General features: G+C 41.7%; 1 protein-coding gene across 2 annotated transcripts in view; it reads left to right on the forward strand.

Annotated features, from left to right (window-relative positions):
- The window catches only part of DENND5A (DENN domain containing 5A), a 1,739,423-nt gene that overhangs the window by 1,493,543 nt on the left and 225,848 nt on the right, over positions 1-20,032 (forward strand). For both annotated transcript variants that reach the window (XM_044059112.1, XM_044059111.1), the window contains one exon: positions 2,001-2,119. In XM_044059112.1, the coding sequence (XP_043915047.1) occupies positions 2,001-2,119 (119 nt within the window). The remainder of the gene's footprint in view (positions 1-2,000; positions 2,120-20,032) is intronic.

Genomic DNA, 20,032 nt, shown 5'->3' on the forward strand with positions numbered 1-20,032 from the left:
TTCTCCATCCACTTCTCCATCTTTGTATACCATATCTTGAGCCTTTTCATCAACAGGCAGTATATTTTCATTTCCATCTTTCTTAAGACAGGAGGAAGGGGAGGATTCTGGTTCTTGACTGCTCAAATACCAGTCCTGCTCCTGTAGTTCCCACAACCATTGCAACATCACTGGAACCAGCTCCGAATTCTCTTCCCTGTAGTTAGCAGCAATATCTTGATTCTCCATGGCTCCAGTCAGCAAGCCCATAGCATAAGTCCTCAGTGGTTGCTGTTCCTCTTGTGCCCATTTGAATATGTTTTCAACAATTCCTTCCTTCTCTTGGAAACAACAGCAGTTTCTAGTCCAGGCATGATATCCAGTAGGAAATGGCAAGTAGCAGTGTTCAGTGGAGGTTCTCTGCTTGTCATTACATAAGCATTTACCAGTGCATTCATGAAGTCATCATTTTTAAACAGTATTTTCAGGAGCTGACCTAGCATGCATGGATCTGCACAACCTGGATGCCTGTCATCAAAGGGATCTGGATTAGCTTTGTGGTATTCCTCCATTTCTTTCTCAACCAATTCAGAGACCTTGATAAGAATCGAAACCATATCATGACCGTTTCCATGGTCCTTCTCCCACTATTCCAGTAAAGTAGACAATTCTGCCTTGGAATCCACTGCAGAGGAAGCTACATTGTTTGCCATGGCACAGTCTCAGTCACCAACATCTGCCTACTTGTTTATGACTGCCAGTACAGTCTCGTGCCAGTGATCCAAGCATGTGCTTGGCAGTCCCCCCCCCCCCACCAAACAACCCATTTCTACAGCTAAAGCTGCCACAGCAGCAGCAGGTTATCCATAGCAACCTCTCTAAGTATTAGAAGGAATACAGAAACCCAGCTACATGTTTCCAAACCAGTACATCAAGCATCTTATATCATTATGTAGAACAGCATTGTGGTCCTTAGTGCAGTACCTGAACAGCAGTGACTGGCTGAAAATGACTTGGAACAACATTTTTCATACATTGGAAGACTGACGAAGAACAAAGGATAATGCTGTCTACATGAGGGGAGGTACACTTGATAATGTTGTAAAGTTAGAGTAAGCATAAATGACAAGCAAACTAAATTATATGTATAGATAAATATGCAAGTACATTATCAGCAACAGGAAAGGAACACAAGTTTGGATAACATGATATGTGAGATGAGTAAAGAAAGTAGCTGGTCTAGGAAGAATGCCTCTCAGCTCTCAAAAATGCTACCATTGATTACTCTCTGGCTGTCCTAAAATTCATGATTTTTTGATAGAATAGTCTGTATTATAAAAATCTGTAAATAGTCCCAGATGTTTTAGTTGCACACTTTTTTTAATATTTAGAAAATGTATGCTAAAAACAAACCTTATTCTGTCAACTTTCTGAAGGAGGAATACATTTTAATGTGTTTATGATTCTGGACCTTTGCCCCTGTTTATTTTAAGCTTTGTTTTTGATTGTTGTGGAAGGAATTGAGAGTTGCATAGCAGAAGCAAGCTTTCTGTTATTTTAAGCAAAGCAAAATAACTGTCAAATCTGAAGATGTCAGAAATCTATAAATCCAGTAAACAAATGAAGTAACATCCTGCTTCAAAACAGAACACATAGCTTATCACTTTCTTTGGAACTCTGGTTAATTTTCATTTTAAAAGTTAAGGATATACCAGCTTGTATGTACCAGTAAACAAAATTACTAGACTATAGAAAAGTCAAATTAGTGTGGAATAATAATTTATCAACCAAAATCTCCATGTTAGCGATCTTGAATTGTATCTCTGACCTCTGAGTTTGGGTTCATTCTGTTTATTCTAATATCTTGCTACAAAGACTGTGCTGATGTAATGAAGTTCATTGCATGATTTCAGTAAACTTCAGTTTGGTATAAATATTTCAACATTAGCACTGTGTTTCATGACAAAGATTTAATCAAAAAGTTAGGCCTGACAGCATTTTTCCTCTTATTTTTCTTTAAGTGCCAGAACTTGGGAAAGCTTACTACAGTACAGTTGGGGCATGATAACTCTGGACTGTATGCAAAGTGGCTGGTAGAATGTGTAATGGTCAGAAATGAAATAACTGGACACGCTTACAAGTAAGTATGACTTTCCTTGGAATGGTTACATTCATTAATGGTTTATCAAGCACCTTAGCTAAGCCCTGATGGGGATAGCAGATATAGCAATTAAAAATCAAAATAGGGTGTAACATGTAGATGTGATAGATATACAGCATAATTTCAGTGGTGCAGTTCTAAGTTCTACAGTAGTGATGTTAGTCAAGAAAGTAGCTTGCAAGTGAAGCGATGAAAGCAGTGTTCGGAAATCTAATTTTTTTGTCTTGAGAGTTGGGCATGTAGGCTGATTTCATTAACCTCAAATTGATCTTGTATTGAGTGAGACCGACCTACCTAAGAGGAAGCGCTGGTCACCAGGCATCAAGGAAGAGAGTGGTTTCTTTGCATGTACATCCCAGGTTCTGCATTTAGAAGCCCAGGCTGAACATGAAAACTGGTACTATTTGGAGTTCCTACGAAAAAGCTGTTTTGTCACTCATGTGGTCGTGGGATAGCGAGGGACAGGCAAATGTGACTTGTACCAGATGCTGAATCCCAGTGACTGATATTTATAACTGTGAGGCCAACTCATTTATTCATATCTATATATATTTTTTTATATATTTATCCTAGTATAGAATTGTTTTTAACTTATTTGCTGAGTTGATTGATATTTATAACTGTGTGTTATCTAACATTCTGAATCACTCATGCTCTGCTATTTTGTATTTGTTAACCGGGGTAAATTCAGTCCTGGAGGATTGTCTGATTAAGCGACTTGCTTAGAGTTACACAGTAGGCAAATGGAGGCCGAGGGGATCAAACCTTGGAATGCATGATGCAGCTTGTTTAACAGTTCTAATCCTGGTAACATTAAAAAAACTGTTAGAGAGTACTTAACAGTTGATAACATTACCAAGGGGGCTGACTCTTCCTTAATCCATTTTTTAAAGGTTAAAGAGGCACTAGTCCCTTCCCCTTGCAGACATAGTTAACAAAATGTTATAAATTACATTTACCACATCAGTAATGGAGTGATGCATGAAGTGCATCATCTGGGGATCTGGGATCTGTCAGGGGTTATAGATCACTCACAAGCACATGTGTGAATTTACTGATGTTGCATATTTTCAGATACATGTGATTTCAGTAGTCCATGATCTAATTCTGGCATCCGTGTGAGCGACAACCGTATATATTTTTAGAGCTAGCTTCCTTCTGAATTTGCTGCTCCATGGGATACATCATAATTTTTATTTCTGGGGTCCTCAGTCTTATTCCCCAGTCTTGGTATACCATCCAAACATGGGATATCTATGTGACAACACTGCTTTCTTAGTGAGTCATACCATTGTCATTGGTGACATATGTTATGTGCAGTGGGTGGACATAACTAGTATTGTTAAACAGAGCATACGCTTATGACTTATTCTCTTTCCTTATAGGTAGCAGACATTCATTGGTCTCTTTAGTTAACAGCAGTATTTACCCTTTTATGAGTGAGCTTTCATCTGTTCTTCTTTTGCAGGATCACTGACATTAGTCTGTGTGTCAGCATATTCAGAAGTCAACACTGCATTGTCTCACATTCTTTGTTTTGTTACTGCCCAGAGACGGCTGCATACATTTTACTTCTGATCACAAAATAATTAAAAAAAAATTCTCCATTTGGAATTTTCAGTAATTGCTAGAATTAATTTATATATTTCTGATTTCAAGTACTTGCAACAAGTAGACAGTAATAACTTAGTTTACTCTTTCCTGCATATCTTCTTTAATTAAGACTGCAGCAGGCAGCTTCCCCCCCAAAAAAGATTCCTGCACAAAATGTGTATGTTCTGTAGAGGTGGAGCCAGCTTTAATATACTGTGACCTCTGTAAGTCTAGTTGTACATCATGATGTCTGATAGTCTGATGTTACCTAGATAGCCGTCTCTACAACAACTGGGCAGTCTCATGGTATTCATTCCATGTTTGGGATATCTGTGCTTGAAGATAAATGGAAAACAAATGTTCTGCTTAAGAGTTTGGCATCACAGAATAACTTTATAAAAGAGTTTTTTTTTTCTAGCATTGTTAACTTATAAGTCCATCAGCTTAGTAATGTTCCTTCTCACCGAATGAAGAAAAATTACGTTCTGTGGGATCAGCAGATTGATCTGTTGGACCACCCAGCACTATTTCCGCCAATGCAAAGTGCACTGAGCTGGTGACTAGTAATGGTTTGTGTGGATTTTGGAAAACAAATGTTCCTAACCTCCTGGCCCACAGGTCTCTAGTACTTGACGCTTTTGATTTCATTTAGAGTCCTTATCTGCAGGATCTTTCATTCCAGATAGCTGGTCTTTTCACATTTGAAGACTAGCTGTGCAGTTTTGGAAATTAATATTGTCTGCAGCTTAATCAAAACAGAACTTCTCTAAAAAAATCTTGCTTTAATGGAAGAAGTTGTCTCACTAGTGCGAAGAGTGTGATCTAGTTCCACTCCAAGTACAATCTCCCCAAATCCCAGACTACCTTTCTGTGCTGCTTTCAGAAATACTTTTTTATTAATTCATCAGAATGCTTTGCTATGCTTTAGCAATGTGTTTTTATTGGGTTCCCCCATTGATCTAGTCCGGCAGCTAGCACAGAGTTCTGCTGGTGTTAGTGCAAAAGATTAGGGTTATGAGCTGTTAATTGGCTGCTTCATGTAGTGCAGAATTTGATTCCTTCATCCTCCATTTGCCTACTGTTTGACTCTGACCAAGCCCCCCCGGCTATTGGAAATTGGGTTAGGCTCCTCAACTTCATCGTGGACTGAACCTCCAGGTTTGTAGTGAAGTTGTTTCACAGAATTTTGCATCCAAGTCTTCCAAAAAGCTGTGGTCCCTTCTTAGGAGCTAAGTTTGTTCTGCGTGTCTTGGCAAGCTTATTTGAGCTAATATTCTGTAAAATAAGCACATTGCTGGTATTCACACTTGACTATAAGGGTATCAGAGCTTAAACTGTCATGTTGTGATCTTTATGAGCTTCTGTAATGATCTAATGGCTGTGTTTCAGTCCTTCTGCCCGGCCAGAAATTATGTGCAACATTGTGCTGAGTCATCCAGTTTCCCTTCGTGTATATTTCAAGGATGAACTGTTCACAGAATGGATTTGTGAGAAGTCGGTTGCATATATGTAGCTAACATGTTGGTAACCCCAAGTGCAGAGCAAACTTTTCCAACTTAAGAACCTTTTGTTATAGAAGTCTTTTGAGACTCAAAGGTAAGTGTCTTCAAAAGCCTTTAGAGCACATCCTACTAAATATGCTTTTGCTGCCTTTTGTCAGAGGATGGTTATCTGCTACCATCTATGTATTGGCTTCACAATCATCAGTTCACATAATTAGCAAACGTTACAGATTAGATTGTTTGCAAAGGAAAATGTGGGATTGTTATAGCAATCATCCAAGGGAGGCTGCTGGAACCTCCACCCTCCTTCTGAATACATATCTCAGTATTCTTCCTAGCCACCACTGTGAAGACAGGCAATAAAATGTCATAGTACAGTTCGTGGAATTACCACTGTCTTCTCTTTGATATTGCTGTGCCTGTATTTCATTTTTCCTGCAGGAATACCTGTTTTATGTACTTGGGTCCTTCAGCTATTGAATAAGAATCCTGATATGTATTGATACTCAGCCCTATAGACCTGCAGCCAACCACAACAGCAGTGTGATGGATTACACTATGGCCGAACATGAGTCCTTACTTCTGGAAAAGAAAACACAGTTCCAGAATTGTACATGTGGTGACTGCAGCTTGTACAGTCTTGTCGTGTGCGTGTGAATGCTGCAACAGTGTGCTAGATTATGTTTGTGACTGGAATAGGCCCTAACTGTAGCAAGACAGTGTGATGGCTGTACACTTTGCATTCTATGCCTTGAACTGTACCTAAAGCTGGATTTAAATCAGAGTGGATGCTTTTAATGGAGCCTGGCATTGCAGCCATGACACTGTGAAATTTGTTAAACAGAGAAGTTGCTTCTCTATATGCCACCACAGCTGGGAAAGTGACAGAGAATGGATAATTTAATGATATTTTTATAATGTATATTTTTATGTTGTCCTCTTATAGGGATTCTTATGTTATTTCTGTCTTCTCATTACCTTACAAGCTTAATTTATGTGGCTTCTGCTCTGGGTAATAGACTCAAGGTGAGGCAAGATTGTAGTAGTATCACTTGTCTTCAGGCATTCAAAGTCCGTGAGCTGTATTTCAGTTACTGCGTATAAAAGAACCTTTGTCAAACTGACAACTCACAGCACAAGCAACATCATAAAGCCACAATACTTCAGTCAACCACTCCTCAGGTGTGTACCTTATCATAATGAATTACCTTCTTTATGGTTCACTACTGTGTTTCAGTTGTCCACTTTACATTTACTAAATAGCCTGTGTAGCATTGGATTCTTCATTTATTTGTGCCCCCCCGTCCTCACAACATATTCAGTGTTTTCACTGTGCCCCTAACTTCTTTGAAAGAGTCTTTGGGGTACCTTAACCAACAGCTCATTAATTTGCATGCTCTTATTGCCTGTAGAGGTGGAGTCCTCAACACATCCTTTCCAAAGCAATTCCTTTTTCTAAAAGAGGCTCAGCATTTGTGTCTCAGGTGGCTTGCAGTGGCAGGCCCATAGGAAGCTTCTCCCTGTTCTTCCCTCAGCTCTTCCTTGCTGTTGCCATGGAGTGGGAGTACTCATTCTGTGATACCCTGGTTTGAGCATTTCATCATTTTTTAAATAAGCTGTTTGGATTTTTTTTCACTAGATTTCACAATGGGACCTGATAAATTCTCAAGGACTCTTTCAAGTATGACTGTTTTTTTTTAACTTCGATTGCAACAATATGGGCCTGGTGACTGAAGGCACTTCAAGGTTCTTGAGGAGAAAAACAATGCATCAATCTTTTTGGTTTTCTTCTGGCCAGAGCAGTCATCATCACAATTTCTCTATAGAGTCAATGATCTGAGGTGCCTTCTCAGAGGAAAACTTCATTTCTACCCACCAAGAGATAACTGTCTCATTCCTCACAGTGTCCTACAAGAGAGGTGAGGTGATGTTAATGTCATCAGGGACTTTTAGACAACTTCCTTTATTGTTCCACTGTGGGAGAAGCAAAGACCATTGCATTTTCATGGCAATGCTCTGCTTGCATAAAGTCCTTTCACACATGGTCCATATCTTAGCTGCTGACCACTTTTTATGCCACAGCATATGGATTCCAGTAGCTTTTCAGAACTGTTGTTCATTGCATGTTCTGTGGATCATCATCAGTCACTCACCATGGCATCCTATCATAAGTTCGTAGGTAAGTACTAAGCTAGCTGCCTTTACAGGCCTTTTTAAGCCTAGCCAGTATCCCTTTTTGTGTTTAAAAGAACCTGTCCCATTTGGTTACAGATTGGCCTTTCCCAACCCATGGTTGATAATTACATATTACTCCTAATGAGAATAACTGGGATTAGACCATAGATAATTTGAGGGGACCTATGCATGGGATAAAGCATTTGGGAGCTGTGTATATCCATTAGTAGTACAGGGGACATGAGGGTACATTATCTGTTTCCCCACCCATAGAGCTAAGTTGTGCTTGAAAATGGACAGGAATTAACTTTTTTATGTGGATGGGGAGTCTGTTTCATAGCAGTGATAGCCTCTGCAAAATATACCCCGTCCCTCCAAACTTCCAAATTCTTCTGCTAATGTTGCAGAAGAGGTTTAAATCCCTAGCCAGAGTATTTATGATGCCATTTGACTTACTGATGTCATGTAATAATATAATGTAATATTGGGTCAGAGGACGCCTTGTATGCCAGTTACAGGTCACCTAGTATAGTGACAGGACTTTGAGTCAGTCCATGTAGGACATGTTGTTTAGGCCTTGTATCCTTTTAGTAAGGTATCTCTGTGGGTTTTCTACTTAATGCTTGTGCCTGGACAAATACATGCCAAACGAGGTGTTACATTCAATGATTGGCCTAATGAGTTAAGGGGAAACAATGACAGCCCTTGATCTAGACACAATCCCTTTGTTTATAAGCTGTGAAATATCGAAAGACTTTCTTACAACAATAGACACACGTTGGTCAAATGTTAGGTCACTATCCACAAAGTTCCCAAGTCCCAAACAGCTGGATCAGTTCTTAGGGGCAAATTGTCAGTGTGTTAGTTCCCTTTGGTAGAGGACTTTCTAAAGGATACAATAATGCATTTTTTGATATTTAGTTTCAGACCATGATTTTGACACCAGTTATTTATTTGAGACCTTCCTGCAAGATGGCTGAGTCATTTGGGGATGCATTGACTGCTCATACCAAACAGGAGATGTCCCAGCACAGAACCCTACAGGAATTCACTGGTGAATGGTCTCTTTGTGGCAGTAACTTCCCCTATTTTGATTATATGCGTCATATCTATGAGCCATTTGGCAATCCAGTGGGGGGACATAGGGGCTTCTTCCCTGTATATATTTAGCTTTTCTACCATACCTTACTTTGGAATTGTGTCAAAAGCTTTGGCCAGGTCAAGGTATGCAGTATGTACAATTGTGCCTTCGTCAATTGCTTTGGTTGGTGATCTTTTCAAAAAATCCACCAGGTTGAGTAAGCATGACCTGCCCTTGATGAATCCAAACAGAGATGGGTCTAGTGTTTGGAGGTTGTTTGTTTGGAGGTTCCCTATATGCCCTGATTAACTAATTCCATGATAAATCTTTCCATGGCTTTGCATATGAGGGTGGTCAAACGTCTGGGTCGGTGGAAGGTCCTCCTTTATGCAGGGGAATGACTGTAGGTGTTCTCCATTTGCTTGGTACAAAATCTGTATGGAAGCTGAGACTGAATAGTGTTAGGGATGTGGCTGAATTATAAGCAATGTCTTTCAGCTTCTCCCGTTAAGGGTCACCACAGCAGATCACCGGGCCACAGATTGATTGGCAGTGGAGTTTTTATGGTGTTGAGTTGCCAGCCCGGTGCCCAACTTTCACAGAAGGCACACAGACACACACACATGTCTTTAAAACTCACTCGACTGCAGGGAGGACATGCACACTCCACACAGAAGGCACTCCAGCCGTGAACTGAACCAGAGAACCTCTTGCTGTGAGGTGACAATGCTAATAGCTGCACTTGTGCTTCATGGCATTTAAGATGCATCCAAGAATATTGTCAGGACCTATCGATGCAGCAGGTTTAGATGTTTATAGCACTTTCAGGACTTGGTCTTGTGTGTAGCTGGAGGTGAACTAGTTTCAGGTGTATCTTAAGGAATAGACATAGGGGAGAGAGGGGTAAAGTCTGAACTAAATATATCATCTAGTAAGTTAACTATATCGGTTTCAGTGTAGGCAACTTAGTTCACAGTCAGCTCATTGCTGTGTTGTGCTTTAGAGATTACAAACATAACTAAATCATGCCTTGTGATTGTCTGTTGCTTGAGTAGCAATTTTAGCCATAAAACTTGGCTTTGGTGGATTTTATTAAGCTTCTGAGTTTTGTTTATTTCGGTGACAAGGGATCTAACATTCTGGAAATTAATCTTCTTACTTTTGGTCAAAATTCATTTTCTTTTATTGTAAAGGTTGTTGATATTATGTTTCCACCATGTGAGCTTGTTTCTGGGGTTTGCCCAACACTTGTTGCTATGGGGTACAGCTACATTTGTGCAGCTGTTTGCATGCTCATATAGTGGGGTGGTGTACATTTCTGCATATTCACTGGCATTAACTTGGTTTGATGGGGATTTGAAGTTTGCCAATGTATCAGTTAGGAACAGGTAGTTTGTCTTAAAGAAATTCCTAAAGGTACTTTGGGTGGAGCGAATCTGTGGTTTCAGTTTTATTTCAAAGGAGACTGCTTTATGGTCAGACCTAACAAGTGATGAAGATGCACAAGGAACGGTGCAAGATGCTCCCATATTAGTAAGTACAGGATCCAAGATGTTATTCCTCCTACTGGGTACTCTGACTAATTGTTCCTGGGCATTTGTATTGACAAGGTCCAGGAATCTCTGTGCTTGTGCATTAGTGATGGTATAAGTTTCCCAGTCTATAGCTGGATAGTTTAGCTCACCTGGGAAAAAGGTATTGGGCTTAGTACTGAGTTATTCTAGTTCCTGTTGATAGGTGTTGCAGCTTTCTTTTGTTATAGAGGGAGTTTAGCTAGCTAATATATATAGGGTGTTGGATCTTTCTGATAGTTATTTAGACATGAAGAAGCTCCAGTTCATCTTGCTGCTTTGCTAGGCTTGATGTGAATCTCTTCTGAATGTAGACTGATATACTTCCACCTTTTTTCCCTCCCACGCAGTAGCTAGTCTAAACATTTGGTTGGAATTATATCCCTGCATAGCCGGAGTGCTCTCCTCTATTTTAAACCATGTGTCAGTCACTACACAGACGTGAATGCCTTCCAGGATGAGAAGGGCTTGTAGGGAGTGGAGTTACTTGTTCAGGCTCCTAGCACTGATCAGGAACACCTTCATATTTTCCTTTGCTTGTTTCATTATGTTAGTAGGTTTATCAGGTTAGCATTGCCTAAAAAAGGCAATATGGGGTTGGACAGTGTCTTTGCCAATAATCAAAACCATAGTGGGGACAGATGCAGGCCATCCCCGACAAAGCAGTGTGGTCTGTCGATCATATCCTCCCAGTCTGACAACTTGGACCCCCTTTGAATCAGGCCCCCAGTCATTGAAGACTCCATCAGTGTCCCATTTGGGGCATTCTTTCAGGGTGGTGTCCAACTCATAGCATAAAAATCTTAGCCCATTGCTTAGCATTCAGAGACCCTTTCTAAGAAACAGAGTGAAATTATTCAGATGGTATTGTCAGATAAGGGAGACTTGGAAGTAGAGGATGTTCATTGTGTTACACTGCTGCAGTCATCACACTTGGGTTATCCTGCCGTCAGGCGGTCCCGCAGTCGGCCAGAGTTCCAAAGTCTTGGTCCGGCGTTGGTTGCTGTCACTTCTTCCCTGATGTCAGTGCGCCAGGGGTATATAAGATGCATCCAACACCATTTTCTTCAGTCTTTCTTGCCGCGCGGTGCCCGAAGCAGAAGCAGTTCGCAAGTGCCAGTCGGCCGACTCCTGAGATTTTCGAAGTCGAATTTCAGATCCGAAGTCTTCAATAAAGCTAAGGAAGTCTGTATCTTACTGTCAAAGGAGAGGCAGGGAGTGGAAGGTCATGTGTAAACCTTTTCCCACTGGTCTGTCATTTCATCAGAATCTCCTGAGTATTATTTTTTCCCCAGTGTTCCTGAAATTCTTAAGTCTTTCACCTGAGGGTATGGATTTTTTTTTTACTATCCATTGGAGAGGGGGGGGCATCTTTATATTACAAGATCAAGGACTGTTCATTCTGTTTGGTGTGGAGCAGAAAATGACTGGTAGTACTAGAGTAATTCAAGTTTCTGACTCATTGGATTGTTCTGCTGCTCAAACATAATGAACACAAATACCTCAAGTTAAGCTCATATCATTTAAGACCAGTGCTACAGATTATGTAGACAGGGTTCTCAAACAGATGAGCTTTTGCTGTAAATTTTCCAGTCTGCTATTTTCTTGAGGCTAGAAGGGCCATAGATAATCATTTCCTCATTCATAACTTGGAGTACACCCTCACTGTTTTTATCCTCAGTTGTTCATGCATTACAAGGATACTACAAACCACATTAAGTAAAATATTTTGCTTTATTTGTTTAACAAGCTAAAAGAAACACCTATGTCTTTCACTAAATAAGGCAAAATGACTGCCATTAGCAGCTAAAGCAGCCGTGTGTAAGCATCATTTACTTTTAAATTTTCTTCATTTAGAAGACTGTCCTCCTCTGGCCAGTAAATAGAAGTCAAAACATTCCATTGTCAGGTCACAAGTATTTCGGGGGGATGGTGGGGGTTTGAAATAGCTTTTGTTTAGCCTATCACTGCCTGAGAATACATCTTTAACAGCAAGCTTTTAGCTAGAACCATCTAACAACAGAAATTAAGAATGACTCAAATTTTAGGAATTTCCATCAAAGCTTTTTAAACATCTAACACAGATAAACAGTATATTTGAAAATGGATAACTGTCACCAAATTCCAAAGCAGATGTAAACTCTTCCCTGATATGATAAGATGTTATAGTCAGGGCTGGCCTCTGGGCAAAAGGACTCCACAGTGCCCCTCCCAACAACACCTAGAGCCCCCATCCTGGTCTACCTACACCATCCAATATTTTTTTTCTCCCAGTTTGGCTTACCTTTCAGTTTTTCCTGTATTCATTCAACGGATTTTTTAAAAAAAACTGTTTCTTTACTAAAAAAACAAAACAAAAAAACAAATACTGGAAAAGCACCTTTGCTAGAGTGGCACCCTAGGCGGACGTCTAGTTAGCCTATGCCTAAGGCTGGCTATCATTGCAGTTTCCAGTGCTCACCATAGTGCTATATAACCGACTAACTCCTGTAACTGTATTTCCCACTATAGAATTTGTTCTTTACTCCTTGTAGTCAATCTCTGTATAAGTTTGCAATCTTTGTGTGTGTGTGTGTGTGTGTGTGTGTGTGTGTGTGTGTGTGTGTGTGTGTGTGTGTGTGTGTGTGTGTGTGTGTGTGTGTGTGTGTGTGTGTGTGTGTGTTGACTGGGGGCAGGCTGATAACTGACAGGCAGTAGAGTAAAATAATATAATAAAAAACTTGTAATTCTTACAAGAACTTAAACTTGTAGTCCCTAGAAAAAATATGCTTTTTGTTGTTAATGCTCTGTGTCTTTCTGTCAGGTTTTATTAATTTAACAGTTGGACATCCTCAGTAACATTCAGGACTTAGTACAGCAGGTACAAGGACTGCTTAGCACGTGTAACATCCATGGATATTTTTGCCATCACTCCCCAGATTCATTTCTGCTTCCTGATGTTCATCGTGTTTCACTGTTGCAGTCATTACTCTTGGGTTATCCTGCTGGCAGGCTACCCGTAGTTGGCCAGAATTCCAAAGTCTAGGTCTGGCGTCGGTTGCTGTCGCCTCTTCCCTGACGTCAGTGCGCCAGGGGTATAAAAGATGCAACCGACGCCATTTTCTACAGTCTTTCTTGCCGCATGGTGCCCGAAGCAAAAGCAGTTCGCAAGTGCCTGTCTGTCGACTCCTGAGATTTTCAAAGTTGAATAAAGCTAAGTACCCCGTTGGGGAAACTTTTTTCTCGCTCCAGACCGATGTCAGAAAAAGTTAACAATTGTATTTCTTGTGGGAAGCAAATACCTCATAAGGATTTTCACTCTTACTGTATTCCTTGCCTAGGCCCTGATCACAACGTTGCTAGCTGTCGGTTTTGTGCTAGATTTAACAAATGCACTATTAAGCGTCGGTTTGATTTTGCAATTCATTACTTTGGCCGAAGATTTAATTATATAATGCCGGTGGAACAGCCGACAACCGGAGATTACAAAAAACGCAAGGACAAGGATAGGCATCCGAGGTCCAAAACCGACGACGAAGCCTCTTCTAGGCCAGTCGCCGGTTCTCAGTGAGGCGCTTTCGCAGCCCCTGACGCCTGCTACCTCAGAGCCACAGGCCGCTACCGACTCCCACGTGGAGCCGACTGGGCCTCTGGATACTCAAGGTATTGGACACTTGGAAATCAATCCCTCAGATGGGTCCGGAGCCACTGAGCAGGCATCGGCTTCTGAGGGTGCCTTCAGACCTACTCAACTGTATATTAAGCCATCCTCAACTTCAAAGGCAAAGACTAAAGCAGCTCTAAAGACAAAGAAACAAGTACAGCATTCTCCTACTCAGACTTCCATGCCTAAAAAACAGATGCTCAAAATGGCCGAAGACCTAATTACTTTGATCAGGGGCTCCCATCCCCCTCCTGATAAGAGGCCTAGGCAAGATACAGAGTATGATTCTTCTGATCAGGTATTTATTTCCTCTGATTCCTCTTCTGAACAGGATTTCTCCATGCTTCCCTATGAGGATTCTGTTGCTGAAGAATCCATTCCTTCAGCCTCTCCTCCTGAGGACTATTCCTTTGGGGAAATACTGCACACTGTGAGGGAGCATTTCCACTGGGAGAGCCAAGATTATTCTGAGTCTAAGAAAAGGCTCAGAGACTTCCTGCTTCTTCCTCAGCATAGACCCCTTGCCATTCCTCCTGTTTTAGACATTGTAGATGATGTATTTTCAGAGTCCGGACTATCCCCTGACTCTTTACCCCCTGCACCTGCTAAGCCAGACAGATACTACAGGGTCCCGGATTCTCATAAATTCCTATACAAAAACCCTGCTGCTGACCCAGAAACTATATCTCTGGGTCCCAAGGGGGTTAAGGCTTCCACTGCAAAAAACCCTGTCCCCTCTGATAGGGATTCTAGGGCTCTAGACAGATGGGGAAAAAAGTATACACTTCTGCCACCCTGGCTGTAAGGGCTTTAAATTGTCAATTTCATATGCTTAAATATCAGCAATATTTAATGTCACAACTTAAACAAAAAATGTTGACAAATACTGAATGTACAGAGAACAAGGAATTGCAGGATTTATTGCATGCAACTGAACAAGTGGGAAAGCATACTTTGCAATGTGGTAATGATTCACTGGAGGCCTCTTGCAGGGCCGCTGTTACAGGTTCTGTTATTAGAAGGCATGCTTGGTTAAAGGAACAAAATCTGCCTGATCATGTTAAAGCAAAATTATTAGATGCACCATTACAGCATGATACTTTGTTTGGTACTAAAGCAGAAGAGGTGTTGAAAAAAATGGAGGATAAAGCAAAATCCATGCAGACAGTCAAGAATTTCTTACAGGTACAGCCACCCAGGCTTAGCAGGAACTGGCCTTCTAAAATTGGTCCTTTCCAGTCACAGACAGACCACAAAGAGGCAGATACAGGCATCCCAGAGGCAGATCTCAGCCCCAAGGCTCATACAGGCCTAAACAATGGGGTGCTCCTTCCTCCAAAAGCGGAGAAGACAAATCACAGCCTTACAGGAAACAGTCACAATGACATTCCTCTACCAGTTCCAAGCAGTTTCTTTTTGACAGCCCCCTTGGGGGGAAAACTAGCACTTTTTTCATCAAATTGGCAAATGATTACCCAAGACAAATGGGTTCTGAACATAGTGTCCCAAGGCTACAGGTTCCACTTTCACACCCTACCAAGGTCAAAGGGCATGCCAGACCTGCCAGACAATCAATGGGCAGAGGCACAAAAACAAATTACAGCCCTCATGGACATGAGGGCCATTCAGCAAGTACCACAACAAGAGCAGGGGCAAGGATTTTACTCCAGACTTTTTCTAGTATCCAGAAAGGACAAAACCTGGAGACCAATTCTGGACCTATCTATTCCAAATACTTTTCTGGAAGTTCCAAAATTCAAGATGTTGACTCTTCAGCAGCTACTGCCCATGCTGGGCAAGAGGGCTTGGCTAGTAACTTTGGACCTAAAAGAGGCATACCTGCATGTCCCAATCAGACCATCTTGCCGAAGATACTTCAGATTCATAGCTGGCTCAATGCATTACCAATTCTCTGCACTGCCCTTTGGCTTATCTACTGCGCCCAGGGTCTTTACAAAATGCCTGGCACCAGTAATTGCGTTTTGCAGACAAAAAGGAATTCAGATTTATCCTTACTTGGACGATTGCCTAATTCAAGCAGAGAACAAAGACACTCTTCTAAAGCATCTGGCATTTGTAAAAAGATTACTAATTGGCCTAGGGTACATAGTAAACAAAAAGAAATCAAAACTAGTGCCCTCTCAAGAGATAATATTCCTGGGCGCAAGCTTAAATACAACTGCCCAGATGGCTTATCTCATGCCAGACAAACAAAAACAACTGACCACTTACTTCAAGAAATTGGCACCAAAAACCCACTTATCTGCAAGGAAAATCCTGCAGGCCTTGGGTTTCATGGCATCCTGCATTCTACTAATTCCATATGCCAGACTGCATATGAGGAAACTACATTGGTATCTGAAAAGTGTTTGGACTCAGCATTGCCACAGCCTGGAGACAGTAATTGCACTCATTCCCTGCCTACAACAGGAGTTTCGATGGTGGGCAGAAGCCTGTCACCACAACAAGGGTCTGCCATTCAGTTTACCCACAGCCAGACAAACACTGACAACGGATGCATCAGATTATGCCTGGGGGGCCCATATGGCAGGAAAATGTATTCAGGGCACATGGCCTGCAAACCAGATGCATCTTCACATCAATCAAAAAGAGATGCTAGCTATTCAAAATGCCCTGACAGCTTTCAAGAACCTACTTCATCCAGGACAATTACTGATAAAGACAGACAACACTACGGTCATGGGGTACATAAACAAGGAGGGAGGTACTCATTCCTACCCCCTCTGCAGACAAGCAATGACATTATGGGACACAGCATTGGCCTTTCAAGTTCACCTGCAAGCACAATTCCTGCCAGGAAAAACAAATACTCTGGCAGACGAACTAAGCAGAAACCTCATGGATCCCCACAAATGGAAACTGGATCCACAAGTCTTCAGGATGATAATAAGGAAATGGGGATGCCCAGACATAGATCTATTTGCCTCCCCTCACAACTGTCAATTGCAGAGATTTTGCACAAGGATTTACCACAAGCAAGCATGGAAAGTGGACGCCATATCATTCAGCTGGAAAAATGTTAACAGTATATGCTTTTCCCCCACTACCTCTCCTTCCCAGAGTACTCCTAAAGGTCAGACAAGAGAAGCCAAAAATGATTCTGATTGCACCAGACTGGCCACGGCAGCACTGGTACCCAATCCTGAAGAGCTTGTCTCAAGGCCCAGCATGGATTTTGCCTCAAACGTCTCACTTGCTGACCCAACAAAACAATCAGATCCTGCACAGCCAACTCAGGAACTTAAATCTGGCAGCATGGCGGATAATGTAGCCATTCTGAACACTCCTCTTTCAAAAGCTGTTATGGATGTTATCTTGGAGGCCAGGAGGCCCAGTACCAGAAAGTCTTATGCAGAAAAATGGAAGAGATTCTGTGCTTGGAACCAGGAACAAGGCATTGACATGACTGTACCAAACATTCCTCAGATTTTACAATACCTGACTGAGATGCAGAACAAAGGCCTTTTTTTCTCATCAATTAAGATTCATGCCTCTGCCATTTCTGCACATTACAATACGGAACCACCTATCTTTTCTCACCCTTTAATAAGGCAGTACCTCAGAGGGGCCAAAAACATTAGGTCTCCAAGGAGAGCACCAATTCCAGCCTGGGACCTCAATTTTGTTTTGGAAAAACTCACACTGCCTCCTTTCGAGCCAGCATCAACAGCTGATATTAAATTCTTATCCTGGAAAACAGCTCTGCTCCTAGCCATTACCTCTGCAAGGCGAGTCTCGGAGTTACAAGCACTCATGGCTGTGGAACCTTTCATCATTTTTCATCCAGACAGGGTTTCTCTGAGGACAAACCCTACATTTATGCCTAAGGTGGTGTCTAGTGTGGCCCTCAATCAAACCATTCACTTGCCTACCTTTTACCCAAATCCACAGAACAAGGGTGAGAAAATTCTGCATTCTTTGGATATACACAGGCAGATATGTTTCTACTTGGACAGAACTAAAGCTTTCAGAAAGACTGAGCAACTTCTAGTGTCATATGCTGCAGAATCACAAGGAAAGGCTATCTCAAAACAGACTATTTCTAAATGGATAGGCCATTGCATCCGTTTCTGCTATTCTCAACATGGCAAATCAGTGCCTAAGGGCATTAGGCCTCGTTCCACCAGAGCAGCAGCGACTTCAGCAGCCTTCCTCAGGGGAATACCAACCAAAGAAATCTTAGAGGCTGCAACTTGAAATTCAGTGCACACCTTTACAAAGCACTACAACTTGCCTCTCTACTCTAAGTCCAGAGCAGGCTTCGCCACTGCATTTCTGCAGGGCCTCATAGCCTCTCCTAATCCTATTTAGCCCAGCCACTCTTCCTCCGCTTTGGGATTCAACCAAAGAGTAATGACTGCAACAGTGAAACATGATGAACATAGTACAGTTGTGTACCTACCATAAATATAGATGTTCGAGTATATTCACTGTTGCAGTCCAGGTTACCCACCCACCTTCCCCCCCCTTCACTTTGCTGGGACTTACCTGCACTTCTCTATCCTATACAACCTTTTTGGTGTATTTGCTTGTAGATGAAGGAAATGTTATTTTTGTGTATGCATTTCTTATGGATATTTTTTTCAGCCTACCTATTTGGGGCACCTGACATCTGGGGCAAGAAAAACTGAAGAAAATGGCATCGGTTGCATTTTTTATACCCCTGGCGCACTGACGTCAGGGAAGAGGCGACAGCAACCGACGCCGGACCTAGACTTTGGAATTCTGGCCGACTGCAGGTAGCCTGCCAGCAGGATAACCCAAGAGTAATGACTGCAACAGTGAATACACTCGAACATCTACATTTATGGTAGGTACACAACTGTACTTTCTTCACTTCATCATTACCAGTGCTTCTGTTTGGTTGCAAGTGACTGCTTCTGAGAGTGTTGCTGATGATTTTTTCTTCTTTTTATCGACAAAGTGTGTATTTCAAGGTTCTACATTCCTTGATAAAGTAATCACTTTTTATTTCCTCTTTTGATCTCAATAGTTTGTGGGACAATTCATTTTTTGCCCTCTTATTTCTCTCAGCATTGGCTTACAAACCTGCTTGGCCTGTCACTTTTCTGGCTTCAGAATGAACATCCTCTATTTAAAAGTGTATCTGCAGAGCCCAAATATCTCCCAGTGACAACCATTGTAAGTATGTCATTTGCTTAAGAGAAGTCCACAGTTCTTTGACATGCATCATTTATCAAGTTTTCAGTAGGGCTACTGTCTGACACAAAGAATAAGTTTTTGGTGTATTTGATAAAGCAAGCCCTTGCTAACTGACCTCAACCACCTAGTTCTGAATCTGCACTCACCTGACTAGAGCTGTGAGCTACCTTCTGATGTCCTTCCTTATCACTGTTGCAGTATTCTTTATTAAAGGGATATCCTGCCGAGGATCACCAAATGTCCTACCAGCATGCCAAAGCCGTAGCTCCTTCCAGGTGCCATATGTCAGACATATGTCCAGCGTCTAAGGCGAAAAGTACATAAGTGATGCATGAGCACGTAATCCTCAAAACTTCTTTGCCAACAGTCCAGATGCCTCTTTTGAATTAGTCAGTTTCTGAACCTTCAAAAAATAAGTACCCCACTGGGGTCTCTATCTTCCTTTTTTCCTTTGGTTGTATTACCTTTTACATGTCATCCAGGAAGGGAAAAATACGAATGTGGGAGGCAGGTTCTCCATAAAGATAGACATGAGAAATGCCTTTTTTCTCTATGGCTATCCACAACCATACTCTGTGTAATATATGTCAAGTATTTGTACTAAAGTCCCTGCATAGCTGTCTGTCTTTCTGTTCCATATATTTGGAGAACCAGTGGCTGAAATTATTAGCTTAGGGATCCATAGCTTCTGAATCCTCCTGTCCCAATGTTCAGATGACATGCATTGAGACTTCTGCTGTTCACCCTGTTCCAGATGTCTCCATCGGGTTGGATGTAGAACCCAAAGACCTCATCCAGTTTTGATGCCAACCACCTTTGTCAAGACCCAGTTGGAGACTGAGACGGGGCTGCCTACCCCCACATCTGCTGAGGCTATGTCTACATCTGCTACAGACAAGGAGGGTGAACTGCTGCTGATTATTTTGTTGGGGCCTAGGTGGATTTCCCAGATTTCTTGTTAGGGGAAAAGTTCCTGGATTCCTTATTTAAGTCAGTCAGGGGTCTAAACTCCCTCAGTTTGTCAAAGCTGGTATTCCTTAAAAAAAAAAAAACCTGGCATGTGGTTCAGGTGACTAAGGACCCCCAATAAAGAATGGCAGGACTTTACTCAGGGTCATTTTGAAGCCCTTAAGGCTTTGAAGC

Source organism: Protopterus annectens, chromosome 17.part0 (genome assembly GCF_019279795.1).
Source record: "Protopterus annectens isolate FY-2018-M chromosome 17.part0, PAN1.0, whole genome shotgun sequence".
NCBI classification, from domain to species: Eukaryota; Metazoa; Chordata; order Ceratodontiformes; family Protopteridae; genus Protopterus; species Protopterus annectens.